Genomic DNA, 20,765 nt, shown 5'->3' with positions numbered 1-20,765 from the left:
TCGCTAATACTATTTTTTTCATGTTAAAAATTATTTGAGACAATAATGTTTCGTCGCTAAAATCGTCGTAATAAAGTTGTCGTAAACTTATATTCGCGACGAAATTAATTATTTCGCCGCTAATATTTTAGCAACGTTACATTATTCGTCGCTAAATAAAATTACTTCGCCGTAAAATATTTAACGACGATTTAAATAGTATCATTGCTATAATTTAAGTTAACGACGAGTTTCTTAATTTCGTCGCTAACATATTACTTGCTTTGCTACGAATTAGTCGATTTATTACATTGCTAATAAATCAAAATTCGCCGGAACAGGTATATTTGCAGACAGGTTAGAATTAGTCGATTTATTACATTGCTAATAAATCAAAGTTCGCCGGAACAGGTATATTTGCAGACAGGTTAGCGACGAAGTCTACCAAATTCGTCGCTAACCATTAATATTAGCGACGAATTTTAAGACTTGGCCAAGAGCTGGATGACTTCGAACGCCGGTAGGTTTCGTGCGAGTTTGAACGCCTCTGCTAGGATTTCGCTAGTTGATTTAACCGTAAAGCCGGGGTGTATGGGCGGATTGACATTAGTAAAATGTTAGGTGTATTTTTATCAAAATAAATAAATAAATAAATATCCAAGAGAATTTTAGAAAAAAAATATACTAATCTCGAAATAAAAAAAAACTTTATTTTTCGAGATTTTTTTCATTCCAGATCGCATGTCCTGTTTACTGACATGCATATGACTTTTATTAATAAGATTTTTATTTAAATCAAATAAAATTTTTATTAATAATCTTAGATAAATAAGAAAATTATCCTAAAATTATTTGAGTATGAAATGGAATGGTGTCTACTGCCTACCCTACCAAGTCAGGTTTGCCTTCAAACCCTTTATTTAAGAAAATTTTTGTACAATTAGGCAAGTGTATTTTATGCTTTGCCGTTAATATGTAAGGTAGTTCCAAACAAGAAACATAAACACTATTCTGTACGATCAACGTGTCTTTGTGAATGTTATAAGAGGTTCCTAAATTGGTAGTCAGATTTCCTTAATGATAATGTACTAGTTTTAGAATGTATGTCCGGTATTCAGTTGGCCGGAGGATAGTAGATTTGTAGATGATTAGGCCGGAGAATAGTAGATTTGTAGGTGATTATGCTGACTCTATATGCTTTTTATCGTCTATTTTCAGATTATGTGAAAGAACATAAATCATGAGATCAATTTATAACCGACCACGAGTGGAAGGAGTTTTCTCCTGATAGCGTACGTCCGTTGAAAATTTATCCCTACCCTATTATAATAAATTTGTCATTCTCTAATCTACTAGGTACCCCATGGGAACTAGTTATTTTCAAGATGAACTTAGTGTTAGATGATGAGTTGACCTTCAAATTTAATTTGAGATCATAATGAAAGCTCAAAACCCAACAAATAATTCGAGCTGACCTTGAGAAGGCATGTGGGTTGCCCAGTGACAACCTCTACGTGGAATATATTCCTGGTAATAGAAATTAGTTACTATGGTGAACCCTGCAAACTACTAGTTATACACCTTGTCAGTAAAGAAAAAGCATTGATCCTATTCTGGTGTATTTAGATGAAAGAGTAAGTATAAGATTCGAGGAAAAGGTAATGATTTCTGCCTGCAATTGTATATTTAATATATTTAACAAAACAAGATCAGAAATTATAAGAATGCACCTGCACAAGAAATTGCATCTACATACACATTCGCAGAAGTGAGCACAAATTTCCTTACATTTTGTTGTACTTCATGTAGTCACTATTGTGGAAGTGTTTTGCAATTCCAATTCAGATCCAGTCTACATATTCTGTCGAAATCTTTGGCTTTCTTTTGGGCTTCTGGTACCTGTTGTTCTCAAACTTTGCCTTGGAGATTAAAGAATCAAGTAGAAGTGTTTCAGTTAAGTCAAATGGGGTGTTCAAGGCACTGCAAGAATATGTGAAACAAAATAGTCAACTAAAGTCCAGAAGTAATTGCTAAGTAATTTCTTATACAAGTTAAAAGAGGATCACAGTTTTCCTATTAAATTTCATTAACCTCTGGAGTATATTCTCCAAGACTGCCCGTTGAGCAGGCGTGACATAGTGTATGCATCTCCTTGGGCACTGTCCAACAGCGAGCTGGACAAGGTAGTCATTGCCATGGTCTGAGAATGAAAAAAAACAAGTAGACATAAGTAGTTAAAAAGTCTCCTTTTGCATGTATCCAGATATGACCATCAAGAATGAACAATTTTGATACTTGGCAATCATACTCTGAGTGAATACACCCCATCCCTATTGGTCTTGTGTTCGAAATTTTAAGAAACAAATGCACCAGATGCTTCAGATATCTACATGTATCAACCACACAAGTCCACGTGATATAGGTTAGAAATTTGCAGTGACTTATCTATATCAGTTACTGATGTTCAATTTCAAGTGACTAATATCACAAATGTTTTTATTGGTTTCTTTCTTGGTGGAAACATAGTATCAAATGTTGAAGTGATAACAGAACTAGTTATGGCAAGTATGAGATTTGGAAATAAATTTAAGATTTATTTTAAACTTTTGATTTAAAAATATTTATATTTTTATTTAATTTTAAGAGTTTAAAAAAGTTTTTATATGTTTTTTAGGATAAGTTAGGTCATTATTTTATAAAAGAGGTTGAATTCCTTATAGTAATGATTAATAAAAAAAAAATTTCACTTCAGTGAGTTAAGATTTTTTTTGTACAATTTGATCTTGTGTACTAATGATCTTTCAGTTTAATAATATTTTTCATGTTCAATGAGATGATATTTTTTATATATAGATTTTCGTTGCATCAAATGGTATTAGAATCAAATATCCTGGTAGTTTGTTCAATTCATCCTCTCGTGAAGAAATTAATTCTCAGCGCAAGCTCAATTTCTCCTTTCAATCCCTTTGGTGAACCCCTCGAAAAAACTTTCCACTTTCTTGCATCCCAACCTGAAACTAATCGTCTCCACACATAATTGTTCCATAAGCAATAGTTCACAAGTCACCTCTATCCCAGTGCTCTGCACAAGACTCCCCATGCTTTAGAAAAGTTTGTTATAAAATTTAAGAAGTAAGCTAGCTCGTTATTTTATAAAGAATTATTCTGATTGCCGGTTTATAAAAGGGGTTAAGATCTCTTATACTAATGATCTTCAATTCAATAATATTTTTCCTTCTTAGTGCGTCGAGAGTTAAAGTTTTTCTGTGGTACAATTTTTTGTACTAGATCACACAACATCTGCAACATTGACCACAAGGTCTATCACAACTAGAGATTGGCTACAAGGATCTTAACCAACTGTTAAATCTAATTAGTAATACAAATTGTAAAATTTAATTTGTAGGGAATATTTTGAACCAAATTGAGGCACCAATAAGCTAGTTGTCCGAAGTTCATATGCCAACTATAGTAACTTCATGTAATTCTATAAATTCGATGCCTATAAACTAAAATTATTTGGTCTGGAAATACAAATTCTGGGATGTGCAAAATGCGGCAGAGACTATAAAGACTGACCTTGAGAAATTACATGAGCTGTACCATTCTCAACACAGAAGGCAAAGGCCTCAGGTGCTGTCTTAACACAAGAATATGGACATCCTGCACATAGGATATTCAACTAAAATGTCATTTATCCGGAAAAATACAAGGAAATTTATTAAATAATTTAAGGGAGTTCAGAAGCTAGGGAAGATGACGCGGCACGAAGCAAGTTAAGTAATGAAATTTATAAAATATGCAAATTAAGTAATCTAAGGGTACTAATGAAGCACTATAATGATAATAACTTACACTATGACAGTATGACAAGCAAATGAAAACTAAACAAAGTAGGATTTATGAGAAAACTAGTTAAATGTAGAAAATTGATGCAACAACCAAGCCTTTATACCACTAAGTAAGGTCGGCTACATGGATCCTTTTACACCATTGGGTTCAGTCCTCTACTACATCCTCATTTATATTTTAAATAAATTTTATCCTATTTTATCATTGTTAATCAAGTCTTCTTTGATCCTCCTCTTCCTCGATTAATGTTCATATTTATCATGGTCTTATATTACCTAATTGGAGCATTTATTGGTTACCTAGCTATATGTTCATAACATCTTAAACGTGTCTCTCAGAATTTTTCCTCAATAGGTACATCCCTGATTTTCTCTCTAATGTTCTCATTTTTTATTATGTTCATCCTCGTATGTTCGCACATCCACCTTAACATCCTTATTTCTACGACTTTTATCTTCTGCTCGTGTGTTCAATTCATAACCTAGCATTCAACATTATATAACATAGCAAGTATAACCATCATTTTTTGAAAACTTCCCTTTAAGAATGCCTAATGCTCTCTTTCATTTCAACTATCCTGCTAGTATCCTATGTAAATTATCTCTATCAACCCCTCCATCATTTTGCAAAAACAATCCTATATACTTAAATCTCTCATCTCCATATATTATGTCTTTACTCTACTAAACATAAAACCTTTTACTAAAGTGTCTCATTGACCAAAATAATGTCCCCTACAAACAACATGTACCATAATAACATGCTTTAGATGTGTCCACTTAGTTCATCCATGGCTAGTATAAAAAGATATGGTCTTAGAGTTGATAGCCCTATCTTCATAGAAAACACTTCAGTTGATCCACTTGAAGTCTTCACTCTTGTCATTACATCCCCATACATATCTTTAATTATTTCAATATACCTTACACAACTATCTTCCTTTATCCAGGCTTGGGATCGACCATGGCGGAGTTTATTCACCATGAATGAAGTTATGTAGAAAATTGATAACCAACAAAATTAAATGGAAGTAATTTTCAATGAGGAAGGATTTTTACCAGGGTAATGCAAACCTATTCTCTTACCAAAGTACGTTGTGCCAGTGTCCATATGATGATATCTTCCTTAAAAAAATCTTAAAATCTAGGTGTTGTATCTTTATCTTTCAACTAAGATCTAATATGTAATTTCACAAATTAGCAAAATACCATATCTTAATTATTTAGATGTGGGGAACGATGGCTTGGGGAATTAGAGGTTGTTGTGCATGAGTAAGGGAGCAAAGGGGAAATCAAAATAGGAATTTCTCTATAATACTATTTGATGTAGCAAGACCAAATCGTGCTACCAGATATAAACTCTCAATGAACAAAGAGGAAAAATTTATTAAACTGAAACATGAATGAATACAAGGAATCTAACCCCTTTTATAGACCAAGAAAATAACTTAAAGTCTTTGTAAAAAGACGACTTGATTATTCTAAATCTCTAACAAATCTAAACAACTCTTTTAAAATTTAAAAATTAGATAACAAAAGTTAAATAACTGAATTGGTAAAAAAGTAACATTAAAAACCCTAACTATGTCACAAGAATTAAAGAATTATCATAATTAGTTATTTACCTCAAGAAACAATTATCAAAAAGATACCTTTACCAAAGCATTGAAACTCGTTTATGAAAAGATCATAAGCTTCACATTCTGGTTCTTCAAAGGGATCAGTTCCTGGCCTACAGGAAATTTTCAATGAAAGAACCAACCTCAAAATATTGCCATATTTATTCTCTCTTGACAAGGAAGCTAAGATACTATGTTATATTAGCAAGTTATTGCGACTATCAGATTTCAGGAATAATGATCTGATAGTTAATTTACATTCATGCAACATTACTTGGATATCATTAAAACATCTAGTTCACAGGAATAGATGGTTATTCTTTTCCTAATAAATCCTGACAAAACAGTTGTGCCAGTGTTATGCTACACAATGAATATAGAATACCAATTTAGATAGAAGCGTATTCAATCCCAGTCTTGCCTAGTTATGCATTTAATTAATAATATCTATATTATATACTTATTCTGATATTTTGAGTTAGTCTCTTTTGAATGAAACTTTTAGTTGTAGGGATATTCAGGTCTTGTAGAAAGAATTCATCGTTTATTACTTGTGCAGTTCCTGCAAACCAACATAGGAAAGAGAATGGAACTCTAATTCCGTTACAACATTGACTAAGCTGTTGAATACATACTATAGCATGCTTGCAAATGATGTTTGAAGAAATAGGCAACAAGTCTTGTCCGCTCAATTGAATGAATACTGAATCTAGCATAACTGAAATTAATAAATAAGAGGTAATTATGTGCCCTTTTCTTTCAAAAGGCATATCCAATAAGTATATAAGATTTTTTTTTTCCTTTTATCAACAATAAGAAGATATGAATAAGGATAGAAGTAGAAATCAGAAATAACCATGTATCAAAAAGTTTAGCAGATCAAACAGTCTAGTTATATATCATAAACTAATTAAGAGACAAATAAAGCCATTCTGACATGTTAACACTAAATTTTCTAACAGGAGTTGCATGTAGATAAACTTGGTAATTTGGAACTCAGCTCTACCTTAAGTAAGGCTCATCTTGGTGTTTTTTTGACAATATCTGCAATCATCAATATAAAATCAGTTAGTGGACATCTATTAGATTATAAATACACTATAAATTGTTATATGGAAGAATAGATTGAATCACATTATAATACAAGTTTTTGGTGATGCCATTGTATTCACAAATGCCATGCAGTTTTAATGGACCTAATGAATTGTGTTCTTGAATTTCTTGGATTGGTTTGTAATTATATTCATTGATGATATTTTGGTCTATTCCAAATCAGAGGTAGAGCATAAGTGTTATCTCAGATTTAGCTTTGGGGACCTTGTGGAAGGAAAAGTTGTACACCAAGTTCTCTAAGTGTGGTTTATGTCTCGCTCAAGTGAGCTTTTTGGGGCACTTAGTGTCCAGGGATGGAATTTCCGTAGATCCTCATAAGGTGGACATTCTCACTAGGTGGGAGCAACCAAAAGTCAAAAGTTTTCTAGGCCTAGCAGGTTACATGTGGTTTATGGAGAGCTTCTTGAAGATTGTCATGCCATTGATTCGTTTAACTAGGAAAGGAGTAAACTTTATATGGAATGAGGCATGAAAAATTGTTTCCAAGCACTAAAGAGACTGATGAGTGCTCAAGTCTTAGTAGCGCCATCAAGGAGTGATGGGTTGACCCTTTTCACCAACACGTCCATTAAGAGTTTAGGCATAGTCTTGATGCAGCACGATAAAGTAGTAGCTCATTTATCTTGCTAGCTTAAAGAGCATGAGTAAAACTCCCAATTCACGATCTAGGATGGGTCATCTTCTTTGCCTTAATTTGGTGACTATGATCATGTCATTAGTTATCATCTAGGGAAAGCAAATATGGTTGCAGAAGCTCCTACTAGGAAGTTCAGAGGCTCAATTATGTGCAGTGGTGACATATGTAGTTAGATAGTTTTCTGAGTTGAATTTGGTCAAGATTACGCAAATGCAGAAGGGAATCTTGGCTAGCTTGATAGAAAGTCTCCTTTGGTAGATCAAATTTAGAGTTGTCAATCAAATAACCTTCTTGCTAATAGTTTACATGGAGTTAGATCATGAGGGAAAACCGAGTTTCTCTCAAGGAAGAGATTCAAAGTTGATTCCAAGGCAAAATGTGTGTTTTGAAAGCTCATGAGGTTAAGGAGAGATTATTGGAGGAGGCCCACAAGTCAAGATTGACAGTCCACCCAGCTAGCACTACAAGATGTACTGGGATCTTAAAAAGCTCTAATGGCGGTAAGGAATGAAGTGTGATATTGTAGAGTTTGTAGTTAGGCGTTTGATATGTCAAAAGATCAACAAAGAGCACTGGATTCAATTACTTTGTTATAAAGGTTACCAATACAGGAGTGGAAGTGGGAGAATGTCATGATGGATTTTGTCAAAGGCCTTCTTCTAAAGTTCCAAAAGGGGTGAGATTCGATCTGGGTGATAGTGGTTTGGTTGATCAAGGCAGCGTGCAATATACCTATTTGGAAGACAATTTCCTTACACCACCTAGCTAGATTATATTGCAAGGAGATTATTAAACTGCATTGCATTGGGTGCTACTGAGAGTGGTTTCAAATTGAGATCCATTGATCACTTTAAGGTTTTGGAAGCCTTCAGGGAGCCATGGTGAAAGAGCTGAGATTTAAAACTCCTTTTCACCCTCATCCTGATAGGCAGTCAGAGAGAACAATTCAAACACTGGAGAACATAATGTAAGTGTGTATTCTTAATTTTTGCGGCACTTAGGAAACCATCTTCATCTCATGGAGTTTGTTTACACTAACACATGGAGTTTGTTTACACTAACAGTTTCATGTTTCTATTTGGATAACACTGTTCGATGCATTGTATAGGCAAGCCAGTAGGTCTCCAAATCTTTGAGAAGAAGCAAGAGAACATGCCTATTGGGGTCTTAGTTAGTGTAGATAGACATAGAATTGGTTTGGTTGATTAATTGACTACCCAAACTGACAGAAGAGTTATGTAGACCTTACATGTCGTGAGTTAGAGTTCGTTGTGGGTGACCATGTGTTTCCATGTGTTTTGCCTCTGAAAGGGATGAAGCAATTTGGTATCAGTAGAATTAGCCTCTAGGTATATGGGGCTTTTTTAGATTTTAAGAGTCAATTGGTGCAATGGCATACAAGTTGGCTCTAACTCCCGTTTTGGCAGTGTTCATGATGTCTTTCACATGTCAATACTGCAGAAGTATATTCTTAATCTCATGTATTGGAGAGCATGTCATTATGAAAACCATTGGATTGTCATCCTAGATTGTAAGGAGCATCAACTGAGGAATAAGATCATTAGATTGGTGAGAATGAAATGGCAGCATCACTCAAATATCGAAGCCATGTGGGAGCAAGAGGATGATATGCCATATCACTACCCTCTTTTCATCAAGTAACTAAAATTTGGGAACCAAATATTAATTATGAGGGGAGGATGTAATATTCCCAAACTTTAAATAGTTGATAACTATTATTTCTTTAAATGCTTAGTCGATATATTATTCCCAAACTTTTGATACTAAGCTTGCAGCCGTCCTTCTGTAGGCCTAAAGGAAGGAATGAACAGATACACAAATTGCATAGTCTAAGAACAAGAAACACAGAGGTTCTAGAATTATAACAATCAAATGATGGAGCAAAAGAGAGGGATGGGAATCCGCGAAGATACAGACTTGCAGCCGATACTGGAAGGGAGGGAAAGTCATGCATGATAAAATCATATTTTATATGGATGGTAATACAATAATAATGAAGGAAACATAAAAGAGAAATGCCATATATGCATATATGGCAAGTGCTAAGATGGCATAATATCATAGTGAATTGGAAAAATATCTAAGATGAATTGGGAAATAATTGAGTTGAATAAAAGAAAAAGACTGTTCGTTAACATTAACTGCTGAATAATTGCAACATAACCAAGAGCTCAATGGATTTAATCTCTTCAATGTTTACTACTCATCACTAATCATATGGTTTTAGGTGGTCTAGTGTGTCAATAAAGAAGGTTTAAAGAATCAAATCCTGTTGTATGCCTAATAAAAGAAAATCATTATTCAACTGTTTAGATTCCAAATTATTCATATTAATTTCATATTTATTTGGCTGTATTCTCCTCCTTTTATTTGTATTGCATGCTCACTATAGCTAGTAATAAATTTCTCTATTTAAATGTGTTGTTCATTAGTTTTGCCCTATGTTACTCAAACTCTCATACAAGTACCCGATATGAGTATGGATCCATCCCGGTGTCAGACACATGATTTTCTATAAAGACATAGGGATGAGACCCGTCAAAAAAGAATCAAATTTAGAGGATACAACAAATCTTAATATAAAAGTTAGGTAACTTATACTAACTAATATAAGATAATAAATATTACTTAAAATACAACTAAATAACTTATAACTTAAGGTATATAATTATAACACAATTCTATGAGTTTGATTTATATAACCTTAATAACCAATATATAACTTAACTACCATATTTGACTTAAGGAATATAACTTAAATAACAATATAATGAGTTGCAAATACATAACTATGTTATATATAAAGTTGTTGGCTAATATATAATTTAACTATGTCATATAAATTATAATATAAGATCTATAGAATATAACTAAATACTTTTACCCCTAACCCAAATATTGATCATTTCAATCTTTCTCATGATGCGAAGTAGAGGCCCAACACGACATGAAGAACTCATTCTCTTGATGCAAAGATAAGAGACACCATTGGAATCCAAGTGGCAAAGACTTTATCTTTCCTAGAAACACTAGCAGAGTTATCCTCCTCCCTGTGTGACGCCAGCAAACTCAACTTCTCTCCCTCCACATGATGACACCAAACCTGCTAGCTAAGAAGCCAATATATAGGTAAGCTTCCTGCATTTCTTCTTCTCGTGCTCTCACAAAGAAGTTCAACTAGTAGGACTTGTTCTGTTATAGCAATCGACACTCTGAGATGCTTCTTGAGTTAATGCTGCATTGGCATACCTAGGATTTGGCTTCTGCTGCCTGCTTGATCTTCGTAGTTGCGGCTGTGACGTAGTTTCTTCTCTGACTTCTTGTTAGCTCGGTTGCTCTTGTTCTGAAGTTCTGCAGTGCACACCAAGAAGCACAAATGCCAATTCTAAGAGTTTTGTCTTTATATAAAATTAGTCTCAGCCTTTTCCCATGTCAACTAAAGGTACTCAGCAAGTTCCTCCTGTTATATATTTATAAAGCTTCATGTTCATAGAAAATGGTTTTCTCTTCTCTTTCCTATAAGCTTTTAACTCTTTGATTCTAGCTTTCTGTGATTTACAGAAAATGTTTTTATGGAATTTTTTAGAATAATGGAAGAAGATTGATCTGTATTTTCTTACAGTGAAAAAAATGATACACATTTTCTTGTCAATTTTTCTATTTTCTGTATCATCAGTTGGAAGACAATATCTCAAGATGTAATTTTGAACACAACAAAAATTATGAATTACCTCATATGCCTTTATAACACGTTTTATCAATGTTTCTGCTTGTCTCTTGTCCTTAGACAAATCTGGATGAAATTCCTTGACCTGAAACAGGAAATATTTCCTAATCAAACCTTATCAATTAAGCTATTTTACAAATTCAGATATTCTAGGCACTAGAAGGCACAAATAAGTTTAGATGTTTTCCATGGAAATAATTTAAAATATTTTTCGAGGAAATAAATTATCATACAATTGCAATGAACCAAGTCATTTGGATTAAGAAATGAACCATTGTAAAGTTATGGTGGAGAACATTATATTATTAAAACTTGTCAAAACTAGAATATTATATGATTTACTTCTAGATTTTGAGATGGGCAGTCAGATAGGACATTCACGAAGATTTTTTAAGACCTTGTGCCTTAGACCTGGGTCATTGTTGGGGTGCACAATTGCACTTAGTTGGGGTTTGCTTATAATACCAGTTATCACTCTATCATTTAGATGGCTCCATTTGAACTCTTTTGTGGAAAAATTGTTGATCACTTGTATGGTGGGATGAGGTTGGTGAAAGGAAGCTCACTGGTCGTGAGAGAGTGCAAAGAGAAGCAGAAGCAGTAGACTATTCGGAAAAGACTATTGACAAAATCAATAAAAGAGTTATACTAATTGCTGCATCTCTAGAATTCAATGTAGGCTTTCATGTTTTTTTATAAGTGATGTGCATAAATTATATACACTTTTATGCATGTTTTGACGCACATTTACTTGTATTTCATTAGCATAGTCTATGTTTATTGCATCCTATTTCATTATAATATCGTACTTCCATTATATTCTGTTCGGAAATATGCTTTTGCTTGTTTTGATTGATAGAACACGATTTAGAGTGAAAACGGAGCAAAAGACGCACATTGGAGCAACTTGTGAAAATTCAGCTCAGGTCATGTGAAACCACACGGCCGTGTGGTCTTGCCCGTGCCAAATCAAGCCCCGGTCGTGTGAGTTCACACGGCCGTGCAACAATCCAATCATGATCATATTGATTTACACGGTTGTGTGAACATTCCAAAGGCAAAGCAGCACACGGCCGTGCCACATTCCAAAGACAGAACAGACCTCGGCCGTGTAGATTCACACGGTCGTGTGAGGTCTCCAGAGAGCAAAAAGAGCATGACCGTGTGATTCCACACGGCTATGTGAGATGTCTAGAGGCTGGCCGTGTGGGTGCCACACAGCCATGGCACGGGCCATGCCAGGCTCATGTCCTGCCCTATTTAAAGGGTTTTTCTCCCCTTTTGGGGAATCTATGGCTTGGGAGTTCATCCCCATTCCTTGGGGGAGGGTTCTCCCCCTTGGAGGAATCCTAGATCTTCCATTTTCTTCGTCGATCCGTCCATCTCCGAAGCAAGGGAGCGCTTCCACGGATGCTACGCTTCAAAGATAAACATCTCTTCTCTCTATCTCCATGTATTGAGGTGTAGTTTGCTTTATTCTTCGTCTTTGGATTGTAATCCCTTGTAATGGAGTAGATTCCCTAAATCTAGGATATAGGAAGTAACTATGATGTGATGTATGAACTATATATTTGGACATCTTCTTCTGCTATGAAGTGTTTATATCATGTTCTATATGTATTGTGTCGGCTGAGTGGCTACCCACTTGGCCAAGCAGCGGGACCTGACCGTGGACAGAGCGCAGTCTTCGTCGAGTGGCTAATCCGCTCGACCAAGCAGCAAGACGGTGGTCCTCATGACATCCTTTCATAGAACAGTGGAGGACGTGGCCCCGAACATGTTGGAGAGCGCGGCCACGAACGTGGCGGAGAACATAGCCACGAATATATCGAAGAATGTGTCCACACCTCCAAGGAGAGTGTACGTCGCCCACCAGAACTCTATATAAAGGGGAGCCCATCATCGGCGGAGGTACGCGTGATTTACTGTTTACGCACAATTCTACTGTTTTATTTCTTCTCCACATTCTAGTGACTAACTTGTGCGTCGGAGGGTCAAGGCTGAGGACCCCTTCCCTGGCTCGGTACTGACGTTATATGTTTTGCAAAGCGGAGCAGATTCCACATCTGGTCAACGAAGTCGCCACATCCCAGCTTTCCACTCGTCCGCTTTCGGACAGGACCAATATTATTGACGACGTAACCGTGAACTTATGGTACGTAACAAGTTTTTGGCACAGTTGTCGTGGACTGTTTCTGATTAACATTAATTGATTAGCATATGAGTTTCTCTTAACATTTTTCTTTTTCTTTTACTTTTTGCATTTTCTTTCCTGTTTTCATTAGACACTTTCCTTCTTGTTTTTAAATTCTGTATTTTTTTTAGAATCAATACAAAAATTGGTTGAGTGTCTTGATTATTTTAGATCTCTTATATTCATGTGTTATGTGATGAGTACTCACCGTGTGTTGTGAGTTTATTGCTTTTGTTTCAGGTGAGATCAGAAATTTTCTTTAGCCATGGATTGGTATTCTTGGCAACTTAGAGAGCTCAATGCAAGAGATAGTTCAAATGACAAGCAAAATGTGAGCAACTGCACAACATGTGGTAGTCTAACTCATCCGTCTACCATGTGTCACCTCTTCCAAAATGAAGCTAGCCTTTCCACAGAACCAACTCATGCTATCTGAACAGTTTATGGCAGTTCAGCCTATCCAGCTGCTATATGTCACCTCTTCCAAAATATTGTTACCTCCTCCACGGAACTTCAGAATCTATTCCAACCTGTGCATCAAGATATGTATGATTCGATTCCTAGTACTTCTAGCTACGACTAGGGTGATCAACAAATTCAGAACTTTCAACCTCAGCACACTTCAGAGGAGGATAAGCAGCATATCTTTGACTCACCTTAACACTACAATCAAGATGAGATGGATTATCAGAATTTTGAGTACAACAACATTCAAAGTGTTGACCAGTCTTCTCAAGCAAATCAGAGTCCATCAGAATTTCAAGATGATTCACTGTTAGATGGACCACAACAATTGCAACATTATGAGCTGACTGACTGGGAGGACTCCCAAGACTTAGATATTCCTACTCCTAGTCAGATGAAAACCAAAATGCAAGAATTAGAAGAGCTCTTGAGGAAAGAGGGGATCTTGTTTCTCCGATCTCTACAGCAAGATGATGTGTCCAGTCCAAATTCAGAGTCTCAGTTGAAGGGGATGGAATGTAAAGTTGGAGGCGACTGCGATCATGATTCTGCAGCTCTACAGGACTCTTCTACTACTTAGCATGGTGTTGATGTATTTGATGATACTCTGGACACTGATAGGATGTTGATGCGTCTTCAACCAACCTTGCTATTGTTCTTGCTGCAACTTCTAATAGTAAATGCTTGAGTGATGATGGGATTATAGAGGAAGCAGATGTTAATATTTGTGTGCAGCCCTCTAAGTGGGAAGTGGTAGAAGCTGGAGACCCCAAGGCTGGACACTCCCACCTTTGCCTATACTTCACTTTCATCAGAAAAAGGTCTGAACATCAACTGTGATCACCATGCTCTTGGCCTGGGTACTTCAAGTGAACCTTCTCCAACCGTCAAGAATAATCTTTAAGGAGAAGAAGGAGAGAGCAACTCCACAAGATATGATTCCCATGATGAAAGCTCACTCCGCATTATGGGCCATTAACAGGAAAGTCCGGAGGTATCTCACTCCGACAAGATCACGATTTAAGCGAACCAAATAAGGAGTCGAGCTAATGACCTAAAACAAGCGCTTCTTGGGAGGCAACTCAAGTTCAATCTTGCTTTCATTTTAGTTTTAGTTTCTTCACTTCGCTCATAATAACTCTAATCCCTCTACTTAATTTTTCTTGTCTATTTCTTTTTGTAGGATTCAAAGTTGTGGAGGATTGTAAATCACATGTAGGGAAGTATCTTCAGAACATGAATGTCTCAACCATTTGGAGCTTATCACTTGACAACTTCTTTAATTTCAAAAAAATCTTCTCCATATTTCATTTCTAGTTTTCATTAGAACAATAAAAAGTTTAAGTCTGGGGATGTATAGGTTTAGGTTAGTATTTGCCATATTTGTTAGTGTTTGCTTATTTCTTTTAATAAATTTTTTCAAGTTGCATAACTCATCATGTCATTATTATTTATTCCTCATAGTAAAATGCTAGCACGTTTCATTTAGATATTTATGTTATGTAATTTGGTATGCTAGTATGTGTATTGATCTATGTTTTATTATCCATAGTAGCATGAAGTGTGCATTGTTATTACTAGAAGAATTTGAATGTGGGTCTAGTTTTAGGATCTCTTCACATTATTCTTGACTTTAATGGTAGATATTTTTGAAAATAGTCATGATTCATATAACCGGACTAGTACTCTTGCTTCTATGGTGACCTCTCAACTACATTTTGGTTACTGGATAAACTCAGATCATGCAAGCTCATTTGGAAAAATCAATCCCTAAAAAATATGAAGGTTTGTTCAAGTTTGATACTTTGCAAACATTCAAAAGAAAAAAAAATATGTATAATAAGGGATAAAAAATAGTTATCACGAGTGGAAACTAGTAATTCACCCCTTTGAGACCGAGTTAGGTTACTGGGGAAATAAATGATATATTTGTACTGAATATTCCTTTGAGATCTTGTGTAGATGATGCATAGCATTTTTGTGGGGGATGAACCTTGCGAGTGGCGGGTAAGTGTCTATCGCCGGAAGTACAAGGAACACAGTTAAATAAAAAATTGACTAGGCTTAGAGATTGACACTTGAGAAAGTTAAGTCACTCATCGCACTGAGCACGGAGAACTTCTACTTAGGTCACACTCAAATAATTTTTTTATTATGCTTATCAATGAAACTATATGATAAGTTTATATTGATTCACTAGGGATCATTACATGTCATTTACGCACATAAATCTAGATTGCGGGTTTTGCTTGAAGACAAGCAAAGGTTTAAGTCGAGAGTAGATGTGCGTAGATTATATACACTTTTATGCATGTTTTGGTGTATATCTACTTGTATTTCATTAGCATAGTCAATGTTTATTGCACCCTATTTTATTATAATGTCGTACTTCTATTATATTCTGTTCGGAGATCTACTCTTTACTTATTTTGATTGATAGGACGCAATTTAGAACGAAAACGGAGCAAAAGACGTACATTGAAGCAACTTGTGAAAATTCAGCTCAGGCTGTATGAAACCACACAACCATGTGGTCTTGCCCGTGCCAAATCAAGCCTCGGTCGTGTGAACTCACACGATCGTGCAACAATCCAAAGGGAAGAAGACCACGGTAGTGCTAATTTACACGACCGTGTGAACATTCCAGAGGCAAAGCAGTACTGAATCAAAACGGTCGTGACACATTCCAAAGGCAGAACAGACCTCGGTCGTGTGGATTCACACGGCCGTGTGAGCTCTCCAGAGAGTAAGAAGAGTATGGTCGTATGCTTCCACATGGTCGTGTGAGATGTCCAGAGGCTGGCCGTGTGGGTGCCACACGGCCATGGCACGGGTCGTGCCAGTCCCGTACCCTGCCCTATTTAAAGGATTTTTCTCCCCTTTGGGTGAATCTTTGTCTTGGGGGTTTATCCTCATTCCTTGGGGAAGGGTTCTCCCCCTTGGAGGAACCCTAGATCTTCCATCTTCTTCATCGATCTGTCCATCTTCGGAGCAAGGGAGTGCTTCCAAGGACGCTACGCTTCAAAGATAAGCATCTCTTCTCTCTATCTCCATGTATTGAGTTGTAGTTTGCTTTATTCTTCGTCTTTAGATTGTAATCCCTTGTAATGGAGTAGATTCTCCAGATCTAGGATGTAGGAAGTAACTATGATGTGATGTGATATATGAACTATGTATTTGGACATCTTCTTGTGCTATGAAGTGTTTATATCATGTTCTATATGTATTATGCCTTGTATGTGTTTGATGAAATGTGTGTGAGGTCAATTCATGTAGATGTGAGGGATTTGTCTCTATATTAAGGTTGCTACTAGACTGAATAACCGGGGATCACCTTAGTGACAGAGGATACCCATTCAACCGGATGTATTATGCCCTTAGTGACAGAGGGCATCGATACTTACCCACTTTCTAAAGTCAAAAGATCTTAACATAGGGACTAATCCTTGTTAAGGAATTCTAATTAGAGTGGATATTCTAGTGCTACCGTTAGGAAATACATTAAATAACTCTAGCGATTGTATGACCGGGGGGCTGTGATAGAGGGTAACCCTTTAACCGGACTCTAGAGTTGTTTCTTTACTTAATGGCATTAGAACTTGGGCAGACTCTCCGGTGCGATTTTCACAGGGTTGTACCAGATTTTAGTTAGAATCTCTACACGAGTGTAAGCATGGAGTTAGGAAGATGAACAATGCATAGGGGCATTAACTAGCATCATAACAAAACCGAAATCCTAGCATCTATATCATTCATCCCCTTCCAAGATCATCTCTTATTCCTTCCCTCTCTCTATGCTCTCTTTCTTCCTCTCTCCTTCTCCTTAATCTTTCTCTTACTTTCTCTTTGCCAACCAACCTTCAATTGTCTAGATAGCTCATCATGCAAAGTTAACTAGTGCTTAATCAACAGTCAAGTACGATATCTTTTGTATTACTGACGACGTAACCGTGCACTTGCGGTATGTAACAATAAGTGTGTTCAACAAAAGGTGTAATGAGATTTGATAAAAATAAACATCTCGCACCAAGATTTATCAACCCTTTTGATATGCTTCAGTGTTTTGATTATGCCATTTACAGAGTTGCTCTATCACTTACCTTAGTATTCATGATGTATCTTATATCTACACATTGAGAAAATGTGTCAGACTCTTCTCACATTAAATTCTATCAACTACTTCAATTGTGAGAAGTTAATACATATATAGAGCAATCCATGCAAAGTCTAGAATGCAAGGTTCCTATGTTGTGTAATAGAAATATTCCCATCATGAAAATGATACAACAATTATCATCCTCCATCAAAGAAGTTTTATGTGTCGCGGACGTTACTTTCAATGAACAATCATCTTACTTCACCACACCTTATCTAGAGAGAGAACTCCATATGACGAGATAAGGACAGAAATTTCTAACTCAACTTATCATTACTTCCAATGTCTAAGTCTATATCTAAGTCCATATCAAATCCTATTTCTGAATATGAGCATGAAAATCCCAACTATGATATTGAGAATGTGAGACTTGATAAGGTACACTTAGGAAGGAGATAGTCGTCCCTGACCTAATGCAAGTCCAAGAATCTAACTTAGAATCTAAGAATAAGTTTGATGTCAAGAATGCATTTTTGCATGAAGAACTAGAGGAAAATTTTATATGGAGGTCCCACCATGATATATAAATAATTTGGAAGCTCAAACTGTATGAAAGCCGACTTAAGCAATCACTACGGGCATGATTTACGAGAGTTGTATGGAAGGGATCACACATTATTTATTAAACACTCTTCTCCAGGGGGAGTCACAACAGTCTTAGTATATATGAGTGACACAGGAAATGATGGGACTCACTCTAAGCAAGAGACTTTTATTTCCCAACAAAAAATATTCAAATCTCCATAAAGAAAGATAAAACAGCATGTATCAATGCCAGGTAGAAAAACGTATTATTTATATGTCTCATACACGACCAGACATACCATACACAGTGAGTGTGATTAGTCAATTTATGCATAACCCAAAAAAGCTCATTTGCAATCAGTTCACACAGAGTACAGTTTCTCAAAGAATCATAGGGTATTTATTCAAAAGAAATGGAGGTTTGGTGCTAGAGCTTTTACAAATGTTGATTATGCTAGGTCAGTGGTTGACAGAAGCTCAACCACCAGATATTGCACCTTTTTTTATGGTAACGACATGATATGTTGAATCATGTGGTAGCGCAGTCTAGTGCAGAGATAGAATTCCTAGCGATGCCTATTGGCATGTGTGAACTACTAATGTTGCAGTTGTTTCTACTCATTTAAATAGATGATCAAGCGATAGCAAAGAAAAAGTGCGAGATGGATTCACCCGGGCACGGAAAGCGGCTTTGAGCTCGGCCTGGGAGCAACCGGCAGGGTCGACGCCGAGGATTTGGTACGGGGAGGCCGTCGGTGATGACGCCCAATCGACCCCATCTCTTTCTGCGCCGCTATTTCCGGCTCGACACTCGAATCTCCACGACCGACACCGCGGCTCCAAGTGTATTTTGGTGCGGTGCCGGGGCGAAGAAGGGCTCGTTCTGGTCGCCGTCGGCGTCGCCGCGCCGAAGCACAAGGAAGCGTGAGCCGAGATGGAACACCAGGCCACCACGCCCATGAAACAGATCGGACCAGAGGATGATTAACCGTCGAATTGTCTTTTATTACTATTTCCGACAAACGTTTGGTTCTCAACATTTCAATTAATCTCCACATTTCAAGAGCCACAAGTTACAATTGAGTCAATGGATTATGCTTGGCTTAATGCCTGTTCGTACCAGATAGCTAATTGATTGGAGGGGACAAATTTGTTACACTGGGTTAAGATATTAATTTTCAACGGATATAATTTGATGATCGGTTATAAATTTATGAGTTACCTTCCTTAACATATAATATAGGTAATCACTTTTTTGACTGCACTTGGGTTAGTGATGCCAATTAAAATTATAATATATATTAAATAATTTTTATATATAACTAAATGTATTTTTTTAATTATTCACATAAATATATGTATTTTTGATTGGTTTAATGTTTTTATACTTTTTAAATTTTAATAAGTTTTCATTTGATTGAATGTTATAAAAAATTTGTTTTTGTAGCATTTGCAAATGTTTTTTTATTTTTTATTTTTTTATATAAAAAAGAAAATCTCTTGACGATTCACACAATAGGAGTTTATTTTTTAAGTCCGTGCAAAATTCAACATCTATCAGGTTTGATAGGAAAATTTTAAATTCAATATAACTCAAGATGGATGGTGAGTTAGACAAACAAGCCCACAAGTTTGGGGGACCATCAAAAATAATATAAAAAAATAAATTGTAATTGTAATTTATTCACTAGTTATAAAATTTTAAAAAATATATTCTTTTGTCCATGAGCCTATTCGAGTCCACCCCTTGTTGATTCGTTGGACTGTAACTCGTTTAGGTTGATTTAGACATGTCCACGGGCTAGTTTGAACTAGACGGCTAGGCTTAAACTATAATCGACCCAACTACCGTTCAATGACCAATTAAATGAATCTTCAATTTTTTTTTTTAATATTCATAGATGGATCTTTTTAATAAATTTTTTAAAAAAAATTATTGTAGCGAAATTGAACCAGATTTTCTAAGTGAATATGAGGTACCCTAATACTACAACAAATTGATATATATATATATATATATTAGTTAATTATTTAATAATTAATTATAATTTTATTTTAGTAAGAAAGTAAATAATCTTTGTTTAGATCATTTCATTATTTCCACGTCATTTTCATTAACAATCAAAATAAGAATATTACTAACACCATTTTATAAGGTAAAAGGGTTAAAAAAAAAAAATAATAATAATAATAAGATAATTATGTAAGCTTTGATTCTCCTATAGTAGGATATGTAGACAATTTATTTAAACTCATTTTTTTAATGTATTTATAATTTTAACTTTTTTAAATATAATAATCTTGACGATTCTTAAATGTAACAATCTTGGATAATTAAAATTAAGAGTTGATCGATTCACTTAAATCTATTTTAAAATGAATTGATAAAATATCAATCCAATTTAGTTAAATTGTTATAAGCGATCAAAGCTTCCGACCTTAATTATTTGTTTACTCCTCCGCTCTTTTCTAATTGCC

The 20,765-nt window shown here is 35.5% G+C and overlaps 1 protein-coding gene across 1 annotated transcript; it reads right to left on the bottom strand.

The window, feature by feature from the left end:
- Positions 1-1,625: 1,625 nt before the first annotated feature.
- LOC122040926 lies at positions 1,626-19,307 on the bottom strand. The gene is made up of 7 exons (XM_042600416.1): positions 18,960-19,307; positions 10,952-11,032; positions 6,456-6,493; positions 5,483-5,562; positions 3,559-3,642; positions 2,071-2,179; positions 1,626-1,959 (listed from the first exon to the last, which is right to left on the bottom strand). Exons 1-7 carry the CDS (start codon positions 19,245-19,247, stop codon positions 1,821-1,823), a joined length of 819 nt encoding a protein of 272 aa, XP_042456350.1. The 5' UTR covers positions 19,248-19,307; the 3' UTR covers positions 1,626-1,820.
- Positions 19,308-20,765: the final 1,458 nt, after the last annotated feature.

The sequence above is a fragment of the Zingiber officinale genome, chromosome 2A, assembly GCF_018446385.1.
Source record: "Zingiber officinale cultivar Zhangliang chromosome 2A, Zo_v1.1, whole genome shotgun sequence".
NCBI classification, from domain to species: domain Eukaryota; kingdom Viridiplantae; phylum Streptophyta; class Magnoliopsida; order Zingiberales; family Zingiberaceae; genus Zingiber; species Zingiber officinale.
This window is presented reverse-complemented; position numbering and strand designations above follow the sequence as displayed.